The sequence below is a fragment of the Convolutriloba macropyga genome, chromosome 2, assembly GCF_964194025.1.
Source record: "Convolutriloba macropyga chromosome 2, txConMacr16.3, whole genome shotgun sequence".
Lineage (NCBI taxonomy): Eukaryota > Metazoa > Xenacoelomorpha > Acoela > Convolutidae > Convolutriloba > Convolutriloba macropyga.
The window spans coordinates 19806727-19828973 of NC_134469.1; the positions used below are offsets into that span (position 1 = coordinate 19806727).

A 22247-nucleotide genomic window follows, 5' to 3' on the forward strand; every position below is an offset into this window, starting at 1 on the left:
ACTGACGAAGGATGGAAAAACCGATCGAGAGGCGCTAAGAAGATTAGGAAAATGCAAGATGAACGTATGCAAACGTAATAGAAACTTGCAGCTTTTTTATTTTAAATAACGGTCTTGTGTCTTAGTTTGATGTCTTTAATTAAGTATCAAAAAAAGCAACTTACCTCTCATTTTCTTTCAACATGCGTAAAAACATAAAAACGCGTTGTTGCACCACTAATGCCGGCCTTTGAGTAGATGCCACCACTGTTAGGACCTTTCATATTTCCGGCGCAACAATCCCAATGGGCAGGACACGAAATATCAGACACAAAAATTGCATAAAACAACAAGACTAAAATTATTGCTTGAATTTCGTTTAAAAGTAATTATTAAACAGCGTATAAAATACTGGACTTAAGGGATTTAGTTCGCGCTTGGTTCCCTCAGGTCATTTAAAATTTTGGTAATCGCGATTTTACTTTTGCACCAAGAACTTTTTAGGGTAAAACAAATAGGTCCCATTTTTGAAAGGTCTCAAAAGCAAATGCGCACTAAAACCAGGCCTGAAGAGACTACTAAATAGGACTGAAAACAAAATATACTAGCAAACTTAAGACGAAAAATAGCTTACAAAAGCCATATACCAAAATTGGTGTTTGCAAGGCAAACTGACACCCAATAAAAGGCACATAGAATTATGGCACAAATTGGGACAAGGCAAACAAGACCAAGATGAAAAAGTTGAAAAACATAGCTCACTGAAACCACTAATTATTGGCCGTACTTTTTCTGTTTTCACTAGTTACTTGATATTGCTGCCATGGGCTCGTGTCTTAAAAGAGCGACTTGGAAAAAACCCAATAATGAAGCAACAGCAACAGAATGAGCAGCAGCAGCAGTCACAAACGTTGGCTTACAATAGCGACTTGTCGGAGGATAGAAAATCCGAACAGGCGCCAGGGAAAATTAGAAAAACAAGCAGGCATGTAAATGCATAGGGATTGTTGAGCATGAAACATGAGTTTAGCCGTATTATGAAAATATTATACCGAGTTAAACGTGCAACTCCGGTCATCTTGAGCAAACATTTGTGTAAGATAAGTGGCATATTGTAACGGACCTCGTACGCCGACTATCACATTTAAACGTTAGGTCGAAGTGTTCTAAATCAAATGACACTTTACCTATTGGTGATTAGGACTGATAAGGGTGAGTACCCCATAGGCACAAGAAAAAAGGCTACGATTTTTCTGATTCGGAAGAACAGCGGTTCGTCATTTAACTTTGTGAGAGTTTGAGAGAGGATATTTAGATGTGAGTTTAACTTGCCGAGTTAAAAAGATGAACACGGCAAAACTCATGATTCATGCTCAACAATCCCTATGCAGTGAAAAATGTTGACTAGTGAAAAGTAGTGAAAGATTTTGACTCTGCGATTAACATGAGTTAATCCAACTTAGTGGTATCAGGTTTCTCCAAATGTTTCAAGTAATATGCAATTAAATTTAATTTTTTTAGTTTCGAATAACGAACTAATATTTGAATGCTTTAATTATTTCTCTGCATCGTATTCAGATAGTCCGAGATAAGGTTCAAATACAATTCTTACATTTAAAGTACCTATGTATACTTGGTTGTTTTGGTAATTATACTTCAATGAATAGTTACTTTTACTACTTAGGTTGAAAATTAAGTATTAAGTGCATCGATCAACTTTTTTCAGTCTTGTGAGAGCATCAGGGATAGCCGTCTAGCATCACTGACAGCCGTCTTTAAAACAGTTTTGGTGAATCGCATTCTTAGACACTAGTTAGGCGTACGTCTCCAAGAGAGAACTTTATGCCCTCCGAGCGCTACCGGTTTATCCAGTTTTTGAGGACGAAAAGTCGAATGGGTCAGACAAAAATCGGTCAAGCAAAAAACTGCATAAAGACCACAGGACTAATATAATTCTTACGAACTTTGTTTGAGAGCAATTAATAATCAATGAAAATCTGGTTATGAGACATGTTTCTATTATTCCTTTGTTCAAAATAGTTTCCTTCGTCCTAGTTTGAAATTCATATTCAGTTCTCTTTTAATATGGTTGCGACTAAGGGGTAAGCCTGTTGATGCAGGCGCACAAGTCCGAAAACGGTCAGTCTCTTTATTCCTGCTTTTCCAATATGCTCGCGCTAATTTCACCAGTCTAATTCAGCACCACGGAAAACTGATCGCAGCGTCATTAACTGACCATTAAATTGAAAAACGACCTCGGGATCTTACCGCTTTTTTATAATATCAGTGTGTCAGTGAAAATTCAGCCCCCAATAATACAACCACCCAATAAATTTCAAACTTGTACTAAATTCCTCACAGGCAAGACACCATCGACGGGAAAAAACTCTCTAAAACGTCACCTAACTATATACGCAGGGCTCTTTCCGTTCACTGCACTATTTAACATTACAAGTGTTATCTGTAAAGAGGGTAGGACCTGTCTGAGTTTGCTGGAATTCTGTGACTTTACTTGTGCTAATTGGTATGTCAATGGTCGTACACGAATCTCCATCTTCATTGTTCTTCAACAAGTTGGTCAATTCGTCAAAACTGTAGACGTAAAAGTCGCACATGTTTCGGACCGCTTCTCTTGTAATATTTCCACCAAATCCAATGAAAGCATCCTGAAAAACAACAGATTACTATATAGTCAGTCTATCCATCTTCATATTACGTCAAACCAAGGGTGCGGCTTAACAGCGGCGTCAATGATGATTTAACTCCTAGAGCACAATCGATACTGAAGCTTTAGGCACGTAAACAGCTATGAAAGTATAATTTGCAGTTCAACTGAATGTAAAAAATACTGACTCTCAACAATACTGACCTATCCCTTGATTTTTTTTTATTTAAACGTAATCTTGTCTCAAAACCTCAAATATTTTGTGCCCTTGATTTTTCAAACTCGCTTGTCCACTAATTCACCAAAAACAATAGTCAAACCATCATAAAATTGCGCAGACATGGACCAGAATATTATCATTTCAAATAACAGCATTGTAGCGTGACCTCAAATTGGATGCAACTAACCGCGGGTGGAGCAGCTTCAGCATCTGTGGCTCCATCGCCCACCATAACCACTCGTCTATACTGCTTTCTGTTAAGTATGGAGGCGATGGCTTTGCCTTTACCGCCAGATTGAGACGTAGGCTGACTTTCATCGAAGCCTCTATACTTGCCGTCTTCAGTGAACAGCAATGTATTCGCAAAAACATTCGAAAGTGGAATGTTCAACTCTTCTGCAACAGGAAAAATCAGAGCATCAAAGCCACCCGAGATGAGATAGACATCTACGTTCATAGATTGCAGCACTGATACCAAAGTTCTAAAAATAATAGTTAAAATTAATGGTTAGTATTAACAGCAATTGTTAATGTCAAGTAGTTGCATTCACTTAATATTAATTTTAAAAAATGAAACAGATCACGCTTGAATTGAATTTCAACTGAATTTCTCCCATTTAAATAATAAATAAAACGACACGGATTAATAATAATCGTTTACTATAGATTAACAGGAGTTGACGTTTGGCGATACTCTCGTATCTTTAAGAAAGGCCCCGAAAAAGGAAACAGGTTACTTGAACACAAGTTCTTTGATTACGCTGTTCTGCAATATCAAATTATATTGGAAACGTTTGACAAGATTCTGAAATTTACTATAAATCTCATACCTGATTCCATCTGTTAAGGAAAGAGGCTCGGACTTGGAGAAAACATGGACCTAAACAAACACAAAGTTAACAGATCAGTGCGTGTGATTGTTAACATTTCATCGAAACAGAGCAAACTGCTTTTCCCATTTTAAGCTCCCCTCGCAAAGAAAAATAACAATAAGCTTAATTTCTTGTAAGTTTATAACCACTCAGTTGGATGGGCTTATGATAGTCGGTTTTTACTACTCCATACTAACATCATGGCGTGATGGTTGCATAATTGTCAGTCTCTGATGAAGAGCAGTTCTGAAGTTCAACTTTCCACCCATCGCAATTTTGGTCCTATAAAAACAACTACCTTCAGTTGGACACTGTTGCTTTCTTGAAAAGCCTTTTGATTGGTTGGAGAACCTATATAGTTATGAGATCAAAATTATAGTTCAAACATTCAAGATCATCGTTGTTTTGACTATCGTTGTTAAATTTTACTTTTGAAACAGTTCTTAACAATGCTTCCGTGGACATTTCATGGCATAACAACTTCAGTAGTTGAGGGAACGCGAATTTGTCCCTCTTCACCATTTTGAGTGTTGCTCTAAATTTTCCGAGCTTGACAGGTGTCTTTTTGCTATTGAATGTAAGGGGTTAAAGAGAAGAGCCGGGTAAATTGCTTTTCAACTATGGAACGTCGGATTGCCAATTAGTAATTCATTTGAATGCAGAAACAACCCCATTTGTCAGTATTAGCAGCATAAAAGATTTCACTAAATTTAGGTCTTTACGGAGGGGGGGGGGGGCAAAATTGATCTTCACCTCCTCGCGGTGCCCCCTGCATAGGAAGTTCCTCAATCAAGGAGCGACCGAACTAACGAGGCTCTCGTCTGGAGAAGGCAATGGCAAACCACTTCAGTACTCATGCCCAGGAAACCATGAATCTCTCAAATAGTCAAAATGAAAACAGCGTAAACGATTCGCCAACCGAAGCTCTGCACGGTCTTTATAAGGTTTCTTGCCCATATCACACCGAGTGTTGGTGGCTAAATTTGCACTGAAACCATTCGCCGTGGTAGTTGTGCAGGTATACGCACCAACCTCCGACTCCGACGAAGAAGCAATCGAGGCATTTTATGCAGACTTGAACTCTGCTCTGCAGAAATGCAAGAAACACGAAATCGTAATAGTCATGGGGGACTTGAATGCAAATGTGAGTAGCAGTAAGACTAGTCGAACCATTGGACAGTACGGATTAGGGGGAAAAACGCACGGGGAGGAAGGTTTGCTTCTTGGTGTGAAAGCAACAGCTTCAAAGTTTCAAACACTTGGTTCCAGAAGCCAAAACGAAAATTATACACTTGACTCAGCCCAGGAGATTGGGCACGAAACCAAATTGACTACGTTTGTATCAATGATAGCTTCCAAAACGCCGTGACCAATTGTTCAACGTTTCCGGGAGCGGACTGTGGTAGTGACCACAACCCGATTATTGCAAAGTTGAAGGTCAAATTGAAACAGCTAACGAGAAGGAAAGTGAACCGACATGATTACATAAAGATTGGCATCGAAAAGTTGTCAACTTTAAGAAATGCCGCCAGTGACATTCTTCCCCAACTTAACAACTGGGAAGAAATCAAAAATGCATGCTTTGAACTACGAGATCAACATTTACCTCAACGCGAGAAACGGAGACACAAACCATGGATAACAAAGGAAATCCTGCAACTCAATCAAAGCAGGAGGCGACTCAAACACAACCCTGAGCAATACAAAGCCATTGATCAAAGATTAAGAAAGGCCTGTCTACAAGTAAAAACTGATTTCATTGAGAAAAAGCGCACCGAGCTTGAAAACCTGGAATATTCCAGCCCGAAAGAGTGCCACGAGAGAATAAGAGAATTCCTCGGAGTGTCCAAGCTCGGCACATGTAACCAAGGACGGAAATGCTCGGAGTCACACATGGAAACAGTACATTCAGGATCTTTATTCTGACAACAGTCGGAAGATGACAATCAAGTTCAGTGGTGAAGTCTCAGGCAGGTCAGCCAATCCTTAAAGAAGTGGTGAGTGCACCAAAGAAAACACCCAAAGGCAGAGCGAGTCGTAGAGACGAATTACCAGAAGACCTGTACAAGACACTGAATGAAGTTGGTGCTGAAACTCAGTGTAAGTTGTTTGATGATTGGTACAATTCCGGATAGGTCCCGCAAGAGATTATGGACTCCATCCACTCCAAAAGAGCCAGAGCCCTCGAGTATGGACATTACAGAACGATCAGCCTAATGAGCCACGCCCTGAAGATCCTGTTTAAAGTTCTACTTAACCGAATAAAACCGGTGTTACACTTCGAGATAAATGAATGTAGTATGGGTTTATTCCAGACAAAGGGATCAGGAACGCAACTTTCATCCTCCGTATGCTGTGTGAACGTTGTCTTGAAGTTAACCGAGAAGTTATCTTTCGACACAGTACAACAGATCCTATTCGGGCTTATGTCTTACCTGGATTTTGTAGACAAGGATCTCAGGCCAATCCAGAAGGTGTATTTTAATCAGCAGGAGGTCGCAAAACATGATAATGAGTTCTCTGACCCTGTTCCCATCTGTAGAGGTGTACGCCATCGTTGCGTATTGTCCCTGATTCTCTTCTCATATTACTCCGAGGTGATTCTGCGCGTTGTTGACAAATTACCGAGAAGTCGTAGGTGGAATTCACGTAACAAACATTCGCTACGCAGATGACGCAGCCCTCCTCACGAGCAGAGAAAGTGAATTGCAAGAGCTTTTAAATGAGGTCAACAACAAGTGTAAAAATTTTGACATGCAAATCAATCCCAAGAAGACAGAAGTTATGGTGATATTGAGAAGCCCGGACACCGTGTCAGCAAATGTCCGCCTGAACGGAGTACCGGTGAAAATCGTAAGATCGTTCATATATCTGGGTTCTACTCTCACAAATGACGGACGCTCACATGAAGATATTTGCAACAGAATTAACATGGCGAAGAACGCATTTTTCAAAATGAAAACTCTGCTACCCCAAACCAGATCTGGGACTGAGGTTCCGATTATGGCGCCGCTAAGTTCTTCCAGTACTAAAGTATGGCTCGGAATCGTGGACAATCCTTAAAGCAGATCGGCATAAGCACAAGGCCCTGGAAATGTGGTTCCAATACATGATGATGAAATTATAGTGGACGGAAAAGTCAGTAACGAGGAAGTCTTACGCCAATCCGGCGGTCCACAATGTTTGCTGAACACCCTGGCAAAGCGACAAGTAAAATCTTTTAGGCATGCAATGAGGAAAGGAAAGAATGAACATCTTGTAATGACCAAAAATATTTGGCCAAAAATCCCGAGGACGACAAAGAAGGATGTAAATGGACCAAATCAAGGATTGGTCGAACTGCACAACCACAGAGGAAGTTTTCAGAAGATTACAAGAGAGAAATGGTCGCCGATGTCGATTGATGGCACACAAAGAAGAACGTTCTTACGCCCTAGATTGATTCGAGGTTATCTACAACTGCCTCAAAAACAGCTGTATATATATTTATCACTGCTCAATTTCAAAATAGTGACAAAAGAGCTTCGATAAATCATGATGATTTGGAAAAATTGAGCTGTTCTGGAGAAAAAAAAACTGAGCCTGCTTCTTGAAACAACCAGTTCACTTCTTCAGTCCAATCATCTTTATGAAAAGCAAACTTCCTAATGTCAATTTCATTGGTAGTGCCGACAAATTCTACAGCGACAGAGGAAACAATCTGATCAGAAAATTGTTTGCCATTTAGTTTGAGCTGTTCTGGAGACAAACTGAGCCTCCTTTTCGGAACAACCAGTTCAATTCTTTCACTTTGTTTTATCTAACCGCATTTTATGTTAGAGAAACTGGCAAGTTCGGTAACTTGTTTTCATCTTATAATTGAGATAAAACAAAACACCGAAACTCAATGTAAAACAAAAGTGCAACAAGATTTCTTTGTCTATTTGTTCAATTGCTGCTGGATCCCATAACCCATTTCATAGCACACTCCTGCTTTTTCTCTAGCTCTTTCAGATTGCCCAGCGTGACTCTCTTCACCTCTTGCTTTTAGCAGAGATGCGGAGTAATTGTGTTGGAGAACCTATATAGTTATGAGAATATAGTTCACAAATATTCAAGCTCATCGTTGTTTTGACTATCGTTGTTAAATTTTGCTTTTGAAACAGTTCTTAACAATGCTTCCGTGCACATTTTATGGCATAACTTTAGTAGTCAAGGGAATGCGAATTTGACCCTCCACCATTTTGAGAAAGCATCTAAACTTTCCGAGCTTCACAGGTGTCTTTTTGCTATTGAATTCAAGGGGTTAAAGAGAAGAGCCTGGTAGATTGCGTTTGAATTATGGAACGTTGGGTCGCCAATTAGTAATTCATTTGAATGCAGAAAAAACCCAGATTTCCCAGCGTGACTCTCTTCACCTCTTGCTTCCAGCAGAGATGCGGAGTAATTGGGTTGGAGAACGAATATAGTTAAGGGAACAGAAATATACTTCAGAAATATTCAAGCTCATCGTTGTTTTGACTATCGTTGTTAAATTTTGCTTTTCAGAAAGTCCCTAACAATGCTTCCGTGCACATTTCATGGCATATTAACATTAGTAGTCGAGGGAATGCGAACTTGTCCCTCCACCATTTTGAGTAAGCTTCTAAACTTTCCGAGCTTCACAGGTGTCTTTTGGCTATTGAATTCCAGGTGTTAAAGAGAAGAGCCTGGTAAATTGCGTTTCAACTATGAAACGTTGTGTCGCCAGTTAGTAATTCATTTGAATGCAGAAAAAAAACAGATTTCCCAGCGTGACATTGCCCAGCGTGATTCAATTCACCTCTTGCTTCAAGCAGAGATGCGGAGAAATTGGAATACTCCGATACCTAAGCCTCAGTTGCGAGACTTTGTCACAGTAACGAACTCATTTGCTGCTATTTTGTTGAATTTCTTGAGGTTGTTATTAATTTAAAAAAGTCTGCATGCCCAAAATAAATTTATACTTTGATTGCGTCTGGTACATTGATGACATAGAGTATAAGAGGTAGCAAAAAAGATGAACCATTGTGGTAGACCAATTTTAACAGCAGCTTTTTTTTATCCCATTTCATTGCACAGATAAGAGCTAATCATATGATATCGATTCAAACTTTGGTACCAATTTTCTATATACTGCTTTTGATTAAACCTTTGCGTCTCGATTTTCAATTTACATCAGCATGATTCTTTTCTGTCCGAACGCCAGCTTATGAGATTTGTCCACGGGAAGTTTTTCTCGATAGTCAGTTCTCTCAGTTCATGACATTTTATACCTTTCCGTAGCCAATCAAATCAACATTTAAACAACAGAAAGTATTTTCTGCATCCACAGATTTGAAAATGAGTTTCATAATTGACTCTAAAGCAGCAGTCCAATCAACTTTAAGAAGTCCAAAACTCCTGATGTTATTTTCTTTGGTAGTATCGAAAAATTCTCAAGCGACAGCGGAAGCAGTCTGATCAGAAAATGGTTTGACATTTAGTTTGAGCTGTTCTGGAGAAATAATAAGAGCCTACTTTTTGGAATAATCAGTTCACTTCTTTCACCTTGGTTCATCTGAACGCATTTTTTTTAAAGCAAAACTGGCAAGTTCGGTATCAAATTTTCATTTTATAATCGAGATAAAACAAAACACCGTACAGCTCAATAATATACAAACAAAAGTGCAACGAGTTTTCTTCGTCTAACTGTTTAATTGTAGGCGGATCCCATAACCCACTTGATAGCAGCACGCTCCTGCCTTTTCTCTAGTTCTTTCAGATTGCCCAGCGTGACTCTTCACCTTTAGCTTCCAGCAGAGATGGGGAGTAATTGGAATATCAAGACACTTTAACCTCAGCTACGATACTTTGTCAGAGTTACAAACTCATTTGCTGCTATTTTGTTGACAGATTCTTGAGATTGTTAGCGTTTTGAAATATTCTGCACACCCAAAATAACTTTCTACTTCGATTGTGTCTGGTACAACGTAGACCGAATATAAACAGTAGCAGAAAACAAGATAGACAATGGTGGTACACCAATTGTAACACAGAAGCTTTTTCATCCCATTTCATTGCACAGATGAGGTAATAATTTTGATATCGATTTACATTTTGGTATCGATTTCTCGTTATATACTGCTTTTGATTCACTCTTTGCGTTTTTTGTCACCTTGCGGGAATTGTCCTTGGTGGGCACTTTTGCCCGATGGTCGTCAGTTCATGACATTCTATACCTTTCCGTAGCCAATCATATCAATGTTTAAACAAGAAAGTGTTTTCTAAAACAAAAGATCGAAAGACGAGTTCCATCATCGACTTTAAATTAAAAGCCCAATCAACTTTATGAAATGTAACCTTTCTGATGTCAACTACTTTGGTAGTGTCGACAAATTCTATCGCATTAGGGGAAGCGGTCTGATTAGAAAACGATTTGCCATTTAGTTTGAGATCATCCGGTACCAGAATTCAGCTCGGCACTTAATGATATCAAGATATGCTTAGCTTGTTTAAATCTCTAAATCGTTCTTCGCAATACTTCATTTTCTTTTCAAAAACATTTTAAAAAACTTATTATTTTGCTTCTTATTGTGTTTTATCAATGTGCGAGAACTAAAAGTTTAGTATAACTCATAATAGTACAACAAATGGAGAGAAATGGCTGTTATGTAGCGCGGGCAGTTCGATATTTCTTTCATAGGTCAAAGAAAAAACTAAAAATTAAAAAAATGTTTTACAACAAAACGTTAGATCTCTGTCCAAAAACTACAAAGAATTTTTGTGAGCGAAGAACAACCAATAGTTTTATGCATAACGGAAGAAGCTTCAACAATACTGATAGAGAAGCATTGTTTACTCTTCCAACTCATAATAATGTCATAGGTGAGGAGAGGAAGAAAAGAGGGTGGTGATGGTATTTATGAAAAGTGTAGTGTCAGAGCGAGTCCTTGGAAACCTTGAGAAAAACTCTCTATACTTATCAACCATAACGATTTCGAAGCCGTTATAAGCTGCATGCTCACCCCCCAACAAATTTGTTGAAAAGAGAATACTATTCGACAATAGGAATTCTTTCAGACAAAATTATGAAACCAGATCTCAAAAAGTATACTCTGTGGAGATTTCAATGTGATTTAAATAACCAACTAAATTCCTTCTTGCAAGCAAATGGACTCAAACTGGCTGGACCTATTAATACCACTCGCGAGAAAAAACATCAACCATTACTTGATCTGTACTTCATCTTCGAAAAATTGAATCATCGAAAAAATAAGAACAAATTTTGAGGCTAACAGCTTAAAAAGTTAAGTTAACAGTTTTCTCCCCAAGGAGTTACAGGAGTTGTTAAATAGAGATCAATAAATAACATTCGTACAGAATCCAAGCTTTGAAGATTTGGATTCGGTACGAATAAATAACATTCGTACCGAATCCAAATCAAAGTTGAAGTTTTTGTAATAAAATTCTTGATAATTACACCACAGAGAATTGTAAGTTACAATCTAAGTTTACTAGTTACGAGACCAAATGTTGACAATAAAATTTCGTAATTCTTAATTTTTGACAGCTGTAATTTTTCTTGTTTTTTAATCAGCAACTACCACTCATTTCTGTTCCGCTGGAGACACTAGAAAAGAGACCTTCGTGCCTGATAGTGCTAGCCCAGTGTGATATCAATTTAGTCTCGATATAAATACATTTAACTAAGATACTTTTTCGTTTGATCTCTGGAAAATTATTATTATTATTTAAGCACGTTTATTTGTCAGGAGGACGCCAATGCTTTTTCGAGATTCTTTATTCACATAAAACTGCTCAAAACCAATATATATCTAGCAGACTTTTTCTGTTTTCGGCGAACATGGAAAGACAATTGTTAAATGAAACTTCACGTCGCAAGTGATAAAAGCGGTAGTGCAGTTTTGCGTTGTAGGAGTTTACAGAGTTCACAAGGAGGCTTCCATTGAGCGGGTTTTAGAGACAGCATGATACAAATAGAATTTCGAGGAAATAATTATTCTATTCAATCCAAAGACGAGTTGCATCCAGAAAGGATACAATGCAAGCTCCAATTACAGCGCTTCAATCAAGAATGAAATGCAAGCAATCTTGCATTTAAACATAAACACCACAATTTTAAACATAACCGACTAACGTCTGACAAACTGCTCTCGAAGGTCAAGTGAGTGATTCGCTTTGTAGCTGGCTTGAGCACAGGAATGCTAGTCTTAAAGTGCGGACATAAGTTGTGGATGGCGATTGGTAAAAATGAAGGCAGGGATGGCACGGTACAAGGTCACCTCTTTAACCTACATCTACTACCTCTATAAGCGCTACTCAGCAGCTTTCGTGAACAGTACACTTAGAGCCTACTGCTGTGCTCAAAGAACTGCTTGTACGCTTAAGGAGCTGCTCGATTCTTTCGGGCATTGCCAGTGACGTAAATCGCTCAAGCGACTGAAAAAACGTTCTAGCTAAAACGTTTTTTATTAATCTAATTAAAATCTGGGAGACTTTTTCCTTGATTAATTGACATCAGAAACCTCACACGCCTATTCAGTATCAGACAACATCATGATGTTTGGAGACTGCAATTTAAATTACTTTGAACAACGAAAAACAACTTTTAACAGTTTGCTTCCAACAACTGGTTAGACAGAGTAAAAAAAAATCAACCAACGTGGACAAATGGAAACAATGAAACTCAAATTGCTCACTGCTTAGCCACAAAAAAACTGATCTTCCATACAATAACTTACATAAATATTAAATATAATTAAATAATTTAATTAAACTGTTTGGAATTCAAAATTTTTCACAAGTACTCATTTCGTCTTTGGAATTCGACGTTGGAAAAGTAGAACTAATTTTAGAGAAACCAAAATTTTTCAGAGTTCAACTAAATTACAGAATTGCATCAACAGACTGAAGACAAATGCATGAAAAGGATAAAAAAAAACACATTTCAGATTGCAGAGTAGTCAAAATCTGAACAATTTAGCTCCTAGAAAAATTGGAGTCACCGTAGTCCAAACAAAATTGTGGATATCTAAAGCATTAACGGACCGTTTTAAAGAAAAACATCGACTTTCTAATTTTTGGGAATGGAGATGTTTCCATATACAATACATAAAAAATAATCAGAAACGCCACTAGTTGACAATTGAGAAGAGCAAGTAATGTGTATACCAAATATTCGACTCTTTCTGATTCAAAGCAGAAATGGAAACTAATAAAAACCGAACTCAAACAAAAAGTAAAAGATAATTACATTTTCCAAATTCAGAACAATAATACTATTTTAAAAGATAAAAACAAGTCGCTACAAGGTTACACGGTAATTAATTGTTTTTCTCAGGTTAGTGAAAGTGGTGAGAGAAAATGTTGAGTTGCCCAATTTCTTTTATAACAAAGATTTTCCACTCAGATTTATAACAAAAAAGATGATGTAATTCAAAAACTAGCATAACAAAGCATCGGCTCCTGGATTTCTTGCCGCATGCTCTTTCAAATGTAGTAAAATATCTATTGGAGCACAATTACAGATTCCAATTAACGAATCTATTTGAAACAATGTCTTTCTAGATGTCCAAAAAAGCATATGTAACTCTAATTTACAAAAAAGTTTGCTTGAATCATGTTTATCTAATAGAAACGAATGCGTTAAAACCCGAATCATATTCAGATTGGGTGACAATAACCATGGAGTCCCTCAAGGAACAGACTTCAGGTCACTAATTTTTATACTTCAGAAAAACGATTTCCCATTGATAGTGCAAGGCATCCTCTAATAAGAAATATAATTTCACCTGCAGAACTTTTCATTAAGGAAACTTCTTTCAAGTTCTTTTAATTACGCATTACGAAGAAAGCAATGAAAAATCCGATAAAAGGACTTTCAAAATTCTGAAATTGAAAATATGAGATGAGAAAATTCCCGAACTCACCATTTTTTCGAAAATAAGTGTCAATATAAATGGAGCGACCGATCAATAATTTGCGATTTATCGGAAAGTGGAACAACTTACAAATAGAAATCGAAAAATAAAAACGAACAACAAATTTAAGGCGAAGTGAAAGAGAAATGATCCAATTACATGAACGTGTTCCAATAGTACTACTGCTATTGATTAAAAAATGGCACGAATAAAAACAAGACAAACGTTTTTATCGACGGATCTATTGTTTCGCCCCCCTCCCCTATTAAATTTATATATTGTTATATATAGCACGTTACTATGTCAAAATAGCACGTGGGGCCTTAAAAGTTATATACTCACTAAGCTGGGGGGTAAATAATAGATCCCGAACTTCTTTCAAGAACAATTAAAGTTTCGGAAAAGGCGCAACGCCCAAAAACAACGTTTATGGCCTTGGCTTGCGTTTCGACTATGAGCTATTATTTACAAACATAACCAACTAACGTCTGTCGAATTGCTCTCAAACGACCGGTTGGCTTTGTCAGCAGCTAGCTACGTTTTAGTGAGGCTAGCTTTAGCTTAATTGAAGGGGCTGGAGGTGAGCGCAGCTGTGAATCCCATACTTGAAGACTAGTGAGCTGAAAGGCTCTAAGAGAACTTGATGCCCGCTGGGCGCTACCTGTTCATCCCGTTTTTGAAGACAAAAAGTCAGCTTAATAATCTCATTAAAAAAGACCAACAAGACTAATATAATTGCTACAAACTTCTTTTGAGCGCGATTAAACTAGATTGAGAGCGAAAGTAACTAGATACTAACACGCTCTGCACTAGCTCACCAACTCCAAGATATTCTGCAAGCTCATCGATGAACTCCCCAGTAACGACAGTTGAATCTACGTCGAAACAGACCGCATCTCGGTTGCTCAAGGAACGCCAAATATCGATAGTTGGCAATGCTCTCTTCATAATGTCCGAACTCCACAATAATTACATCATACCTTCAAAACCACTTCTCTTAAAGTATAATTAAAAAGTAAATTAAGAAACAATGAAGCATCAGAAGATTTAAGAAATCAATTATTTGCTCATAGCATCGTCAAACAGAAGGTAAACACAATGGATTTAAACCAGAGGTCATTGGCGGAATCAAATAGCTGCTGTCTGGTAGAACTAGTAAAACAAATCGGAGGTAGTCAAGTATAATAAAACAAAGAATTAAAGGATTAGAGGCGAGTGAATACCCTGCAGCCTTCCTCCTTCAACAATTCCAGACAGAAAAATAGGCGCGTGTGTATAACTTCTTGGGGGCTCTACATCCCCTGAGACAGCTTCGGAGGAGTGCGAAACTTACCTTGGTTCGGATTAAGTTCATGGTGTCTGAGTACCGTAGGTTTTTCTTGCCGGCTATTTTTTCGGCTAATTATTATTATTATTATTTTTGGTTTAAGCACCATTTGGGATTCAAGGCAGAGTTTTTAAATTGCTGCAATCATACTTAGCGAACAGCACTCAACGTGTGCGAATCAACGGAACCTTTTCCGAAGAAATTCCGGTTACCAGTGGGGTCCCACAAGGCTCAATCCTCGCCAGCCTTCTCTTTCTTCTTTATATAAATGTAAAAGAAACCAATTTGTCAAATTAAAATTACTTCCAATACTTAAAACAAACGTTTTCGAACTTTACGTTCATCGTCAGGTTAAAACTGTTTTACAAATTGTTAAAAGATAAAATGAATATGTATTTACATTTGTCTGAGATGACAATTAAAACAATTCTAGGAAACATTCTAAAAAATTCAATCGAAAATTTTTCCTTATGTACAATATTTAGCCTATTTACAACACATATTTACATCTGTTATCAATTTACTTAAAAACATTCCTATTCCGGATTTTTCGATTTTGTCCATGTTCTTGTATTTTTAGGGTTATTCCGAATTTGCCCTAACCATAAGTATCCCTCTTGTGGAGGTTTTGCAAATTTCGTTTTGTCATGCACAAAATGTTTTTTGCCCTATGCATTCACATTTAGTCAAAATTATGATTTGAACTAATATTTTATATAAATGATTTGCCTCTCAACTGCAAGAATTGCCAACCCCTGCTATGTGCCGACGATGCGAAATTCATCTCAATCAACAGCTCCTCATTGCTCTTTCAGCTGGACTTATCAAGAATTAAAAAGTGGAGTGATCATAACAAACTACCACTTAACGCAAAGAAATGCACCCATCTTGACTTCGGCAATACAACCAAGGCGTTTTTCTTTTCAGGCAACCAGATACAAAACCATATTGTGCAAAAAGACTTGGGTTTGTTCATATCCCGAGATCTTAAATGGGCTGATCACATTAGAGCAGCATGTAATAGAGCGATAGGTGTTTTATGCCTGTTGAAAAGGAGCTCGCCCCTTCTTACCATGTCTGTTAAAGTGAATCTTTTCAAATCCATGATAATCCCTGTTCTTATTTACGGCAGGAGTTGCTGGCATGCCAATTTCGACAATTTGAAATCATTGGAAAATGTCCAGAAACGGGCTCTTAAATCGGTTTGCTCGGACCGAAACAGTACTTACAAAGAGCTCCTGTTAAAAGCTGGAATACTTCCCCTTTCATTATTCATGCAATTACAAGATCTGCTCACTCTATCCAAATGTATGACGGGATATTTTGATATCGATTTTAATCCATACCTTTGTTTGAGGAAATGCACTCGTGACATCCGATCTTCACAGGACGTTAGATTTGACAACCGCAAGCCACGTAAAAGCCAAAGCGAGCAGAGCTTTTTCTTCCGTACCGGTGCCCTCGACAACAGACTACCAGCAACGATCGACATCAATAACCCCACTGGCCTAAAACAACGACTACCACGTGTTCTCTGGACTTTCTTCAACGCAAATTACAACGAACTTGTCAGTGCGACTTGGAGAGTGTAATTTGCCATCATTCATCATCACGAAAGAAAAAGGGAGACGATCCCCGTGCCAGCAGATGAAGATATCTCCTGGCCGAATCCCAACTACTACTACTACTACTATTTAAAATCTCAACAGTGCAGGAAAATCTATAAAGATAAGTTTTGAGTTTTCGCCTGAATAAAATTTCAGAGAGTATAAGTTTCAAATCAAATAAGAGTTTATCCCACTCAACAGCGACAGCATGAGAGAATGAACTTCTTCCGAAATTAGAGCGAAATTTGGGAACAAGTAAATTGTAAAAAAAAATTACGACCTTGTAACCATCGTGTTTCGATTCATTAGTTCCGATAAATATAGTGGCAGTTTGCCAGGCCGATGTACAAAGCGATGCGCATACAATAGGATTTTGAACACAATGCGTTGCAACCAGTGTAGCTGCATTTACGAGGTTGGTGTTGAAGGTGACAATCGTAAATTCGAACTCGCGGCAGAGTTCATTATTCGCTGAAGTTTTGCTAGAAAAAAGTTTGGCAGACCATAATAAAGAGAATTACAGTAGTCAACACGCGATAACACTAAAACTCTAATTAACTCAATTAGGACTGCTGTTTTAACTTGATCACGAATTGACCACACTTTACGGAGATAAAAAAATGAATTCGAACACACGAAGTTAACCTGTCGTTGCAGAGTAAATTGACAATCAAAATAACAACCTAGAACTTGCTTGTTCTGTGTTTGAACTGTTCAGTGTAGTCACCATCTTCCGGCAGACGTAAAAGACCATGTTTAACAATTTTTATTACCAAAAAATCATATACTCACTTATCGGCATTCATTTTTTCATTTTTGCATTGCTGAACCAACGTTGAATCGAGTTCAAAATATCATCAAACATGCATTGACTGAGGGTCGAACAGAATACAAAATAAAGAACTGTCTCATCAGCTTAAAAATGATACTTTGTTCCCAGTTCTTTCAGCTTATCTTCTAAAGGCAGCAAGTAACAGGAAAACAGTAAAGGACCAAGAACCGACCCTTGTGGCACATCCGTCTTACCTTTATCATCACCACAAATATATCCAATTATGATTACTTGTTGCGAACGATGCGACAGATAATACCTAATAAACAGTAACACCACCGATTGCAAACCAATCCTTTTCGCTAATATCTCAAATAAAAACTGATGATCAATCGCTGCTGACAAGTCTATCCCAATATAAATCACGGATTTCGACTCGTCTAGATAGCAAAGAAGATCAGTAAAGACTTTAAGCAAAGCCGTTTTTGTTGAACGCGAGCAACGAAAGTCACTTTGATAGTTGCTCATAAGATTATTGGATTGCAGATAGAAATTAATTTGCTCAAAAACAACTCAGTCAATAACTTTTGACAGAAATCTTAGATTTGTCACAGGGCGATAACTCGATAACAACTCAGGATCAAGGTTAGACTTCTTTATGAGCGGCCTCACGACTCCTTGTTTGAATTGATTTGGGAAGTATCCTGTCTGGAGAGATAAATTAATTAACTCAATGAAGTAGTCCTGACTTCATAACTTTGATGGCGGAGGGGTCAGCACCACCAGTGCAGGCAAAAACTAAAGGATTGAAAGAATTGTTTTCAACTTTGATAATGCGGATCTCAAATTTAAATATGTTGAGCTGTTCGTTTTATGAAACATCTTTGATGTTTCACGGGCACGAAGATGCGAGTTGGTTGAAAACTTCGACATCGCAAAAAGTCCTAGAGAAACGAGTTTCCCAGAGTCCATTCGCTTTGATGTCCAGTCAAGCGTCATCTGTGCTTGTGGTTTTGTGTCGAAAGGATTCTCGTCGAGGTGACTGAAGTATTTGCTCGGTTTTGACTTTGTGAGATCTAATTAGGAATAATTTTAGTGTAACAGGTGTAAATCAAATTTTTATTAAGTGTAAATATGATTTTAACTGTTAAAAATTACAAAATTCGATGTTATTTTAACTAATTTCCTAGAATTAGAGTCAAAGACAAGTTTATATACTTTGTAAATGAAATCCCATGTGGTATAAAGAACTGCATGATGTGGATGCAGTTCCATCTATGCTGGCGGTACCACTAGAACTTCGGAGCATCAAAAGAAGGATTCCCCTGTTGGAAAGCACGTCGTTGAATGTTGTGGTACAGCGCATAATATGGAATCTGAGATACTTGATTCATGTCGCGGGGTTGAAAAGCTAATGACCATAGAAGCGATCTATATCAAAAAGCTGAAGACGCAATTAAGTACGCGCAATGAGTACCTGGGAGGGAATTGACATTGAAGTATTAGTTCAAATACAAAAAATTGAAAACACAAAAAAAAATTAACTTTTGAAATTCAAAAATTTTTCTGTTATTCGTTAATTCAAAATTTTGTCAACCCCAACACAGATAGGAAGGAAAGTAAAAGCCCCTTTCCAGGAACAGAGATCATTGTACCTAGAATTTTCAAAAACCCCGGAATAAAGTTTGAATTGATTTTAGTGTAATAAGTTTAAATAAAATGTAAATGTGATTATAACTTGAAATAATTTCAAAAATTCGATGTTATTTTAACTCATTACGTAAAATTGGAGTCAAAGACAAGTTTATATACTTTGTAAGCGATTTCATTTTTTTGAAAACCTTACCATGAACGCAATGATTGACAATTGCGAACGTGTCTCGGATTTCGTTATGGCGAATGTGAGTGTACCCGCTGTTTCCACAGTTGAGGGCATGCGTAATGTTGAATTTTTCACCACATGGACTTGTACCTGGTATTTTCGTTAACTTGCGGCCATATCGTGTGTTAATCTTGAAAACTAACGTGGCTAGGCAGAAATTCTACTTTTTGAAAGGCAGAACATTTAGCCAGCTATTAGCGTTCTTTTGTGAAGCGAGTTGCAAGGACTATTTTGTTTGTTTTTTTATGTGTTTTTTCAGACTATTTAGCTTGCTTTTCTCTTCCTTAATTCGGGTCAGTTTTATATCCTGTTGAAAACGATTTTGAAAGCGCCCAGCCTGGATAAGGTAATGGTTGCTTAGTGGGTTGGAAAGGTCAATTGAGTCGAAGGAATCAGGTGTAATTTCAGTCGGGTTAGCTCAATTCAACCCACACAAGCGCAAGAATAGGGCGTAAATATTTTTAGGGGTTCCATCCGGGTGTTCGAAACGTGTTAAAGCTGTAAAATTTTTTTCATTCAGAGTTGTTTCCACGGCTGTCAGGGCGTGGGTTAAGGCGGGCGTTGTTCGGTTGAGGAAGACAAGTTTCCGTTAGACGCTTTTGGTTCAGCACCTGTATATATTCTGCGGTGATGTTTGCGCAGACTCTGATATTCGCGAGGAAGCAAGGTCAAAATCAGAGCACGATAATCATCAGTCTCGGAGCCTAAAACGCGTGTACTTTTGGTGATTTCAACATCAGTATTGGCAATGTGTAATCTCGTCTCATCCAGTTTCCATTCTCACACCACTACGTGATATATAGAACTGTTCAACAGATATCTGTAAAGCTTGCCCTTGAGACAAAGGTGATGGAAAAGTCTTGGAGTTCTGTTAGTTTTGCGGCGGCTGAGCCATCGTCTTCATAACCCTTTTGTACAACGCTGCGAGTTTGAATATAACTAAACAGCGGTAACGTGGCTATGCCATACATTGCCATAGCACATGGATCACTCAGAGTTGTTCCTCTTGAAACAGATTCGTGTCTCTCGACAAACAGCTTAGTTGAAGCTTGATAAGATGTATTCTCAACGTTTGTGAGTGAAGGACACTACTTGGAAAAATCGTGAAACGCAAGATGTCTATTCAGTTGGTTGAAAGCATTTTTACCATCAATCAGCAGTAGTGCTTCTTTATTGTCTTCATTAAAGCAAGATGTCAGCGTGCGAAAGATTGCATACGCTATTCCGCGTTTTTGACTAAGACGTATATCTGTATTGCCTCCTTGTATTTGCAGATCTTTTTGGACACACACTACAATACATTGCCCGATTATTCTACACGAAAATTTTACTCTTCCTATTGGTCTGACATCAAGGTTCTTGTCAAGAGGGATTAGACGACAAGCGTTGCAAATAGTTAAATAATGTGGAGTAAAGGTTTTGGTGGCCTTTCGATATGCCAGTTTTAGAATGAATTTGCAAAGGTCGGTGGATGATTTTTCAAATGCAGTAATTAGACGACGCCATTTGTCAACATCAAAACCTGAGAGTCATGGTTACCGTGGGTTTTTCATGCAGCCTTTCTGACCTTGTCTGCGCTTATATTTTCATAGAGTGAAGGATGAGATGCAAAATTGGGTTTAATGATATCGAGTTTCAGAGCGAGTTTCAGAATTTATCTTTTAGCATGAGGCAGTTGAATTGGCGTACGTCATTATGAATGTTTGTTGATGATTTTGGCAGTCGGAGCTGAAGGGCTTTGAGCTCAAAATACACCTCATCTATTTGTTCTTAGCTCCACGTCGTCTACTAATTGTCTTATTCATAAAATTGTCGTTGCTCTCCTTGGTGCGGGGTAGTATAATATATGGACAAAAATTGGAAAAGTATAGAGCAAACTCTGCATGTTCCTTATGTTCAGTTACCGTTTGGTGTAGCTTATTCAAGGTATCCACAGATTTGTAACATATGACTTGTGCACAATTCTTGCAGTGGACTGTGGTGTTGTAGTACTTTTGGATTTTGTCTTGGAAAACGTTGTTGGGACTTTGCCATAAAAATTCCATTGTGAGGTCAGGTTTTGCAGCCTCAGCGGTCAGGGGTAAACTTCGATAGATTATCGGCAGCGCATTTGGCGTTGAACTACCGGCATTCGAAACCATCAATAAACTCGACGCCAGAGGCCAAACCACTACAACTATTGTGGATATTCCTACAGGAAACGCACCATATAACATCGTGTCTGAGATGTCGCTGGCACTGCCTACAATGAGACTGGGTCGGCAAGAGGAAGGAGGGTTACATAGGACAACAATTCACGTCTGAGAGGAACATTATGACAGGATTGTAGAATTGAGATTTGAATTACAAGGAACAAAATTCAGAAGATGGGAAAACAGATGAAAAAAAACGATAACGCACAGAAGCTTTAGAAATAGACGATTTATAAGAACATCATGGAAACTACGAAATTCTTTAAAGGTCTGGAGACAATAGAGTTAAAAAGAGGAAAACTCAAGTTTGATAATTTTTTTTAATGGAAATGTGATTACTTGTGTGAAACATCTCCGGTATCATCAAGTGTGAAGGATTTTTTTTACAGGAATCAATTGAATTAACTATTTGAAATATTCAAGAACCTGCGTACCAAGTGGGACCAGTGAGCCAAAACGAGTGTGCCAGAACAAGTGTGCCCGGGCAAAAATCCAGTTATCAAAAAGCTGACACCAACAACGATATATCCAGCATGAAACAATTTAATAAGTTTATTAAATCATTTATGCCTCTGAATATTACAAAAATTAGGCTTCATCGCAACAATTAGGCTTCTGAATAACAATAAATATCTTTAAATAATTGAATTTGCGTAAAGATATATATTATTACGTGGGTATCCATTTCAATGAGTTGAGTCTCTATTACGCTCTCTGTCTACATCTCTAAAAAACATCGATGCTGACAATGGGAGAGCATTGAATAATAACTTGAAAACTTTTGAATGGGCACTACAATTTTGCGCCGCTA

General features: G+C 37.9%; 1 protein-coding gene across 2 annotated transcripts; it reads right to left on the reverse strand.

Moving 5' to 3' along the window:
- Positions 1 to 1545: 1545 nt before the first annotated feature.
- LOC142357740 (phosphoserine phosphatase-like) lies at positions 1546 to 21991 on the reverse strand. Of its 2 annotated transcripts, XM_075409294.1 has the most exons (7): positions 21978 to 21991; positions 14456 to 14638; positions 3934 to 4018; positions 3695 to 3744; positions 3052 to 3346; positions 2387 to 2645; positions 1546 to 1788 (listed from the first exon to the last, which is right to left on the reverse strand). In XM_075409294.1, exons 2-6 carry the CDS (start codon positions 14602 to 14604, stop codon positions 2418 to 2420), a joined length of 807 nt encoding a protein of 268 aa, XP_075265409.1. In that variant the 5' UTR covers positions 14605 to 14638; positions 21978 to 21991; the 3' UTR covers positions 1546 to 1788; positions 2387 to 2417. The 2 variants fall into 2 exon arrangements, with proteins under 2 accessions (XP_075265409.1, XP_075265402.1); XM_075409287.1 differs by lacking the exon at positions 1546 to 1788 and having other exon boundaries at positions 1863 to 2645.
- Between the last annotated feature and the right edge of the window lie 256 nt (positions 21992 to 22247).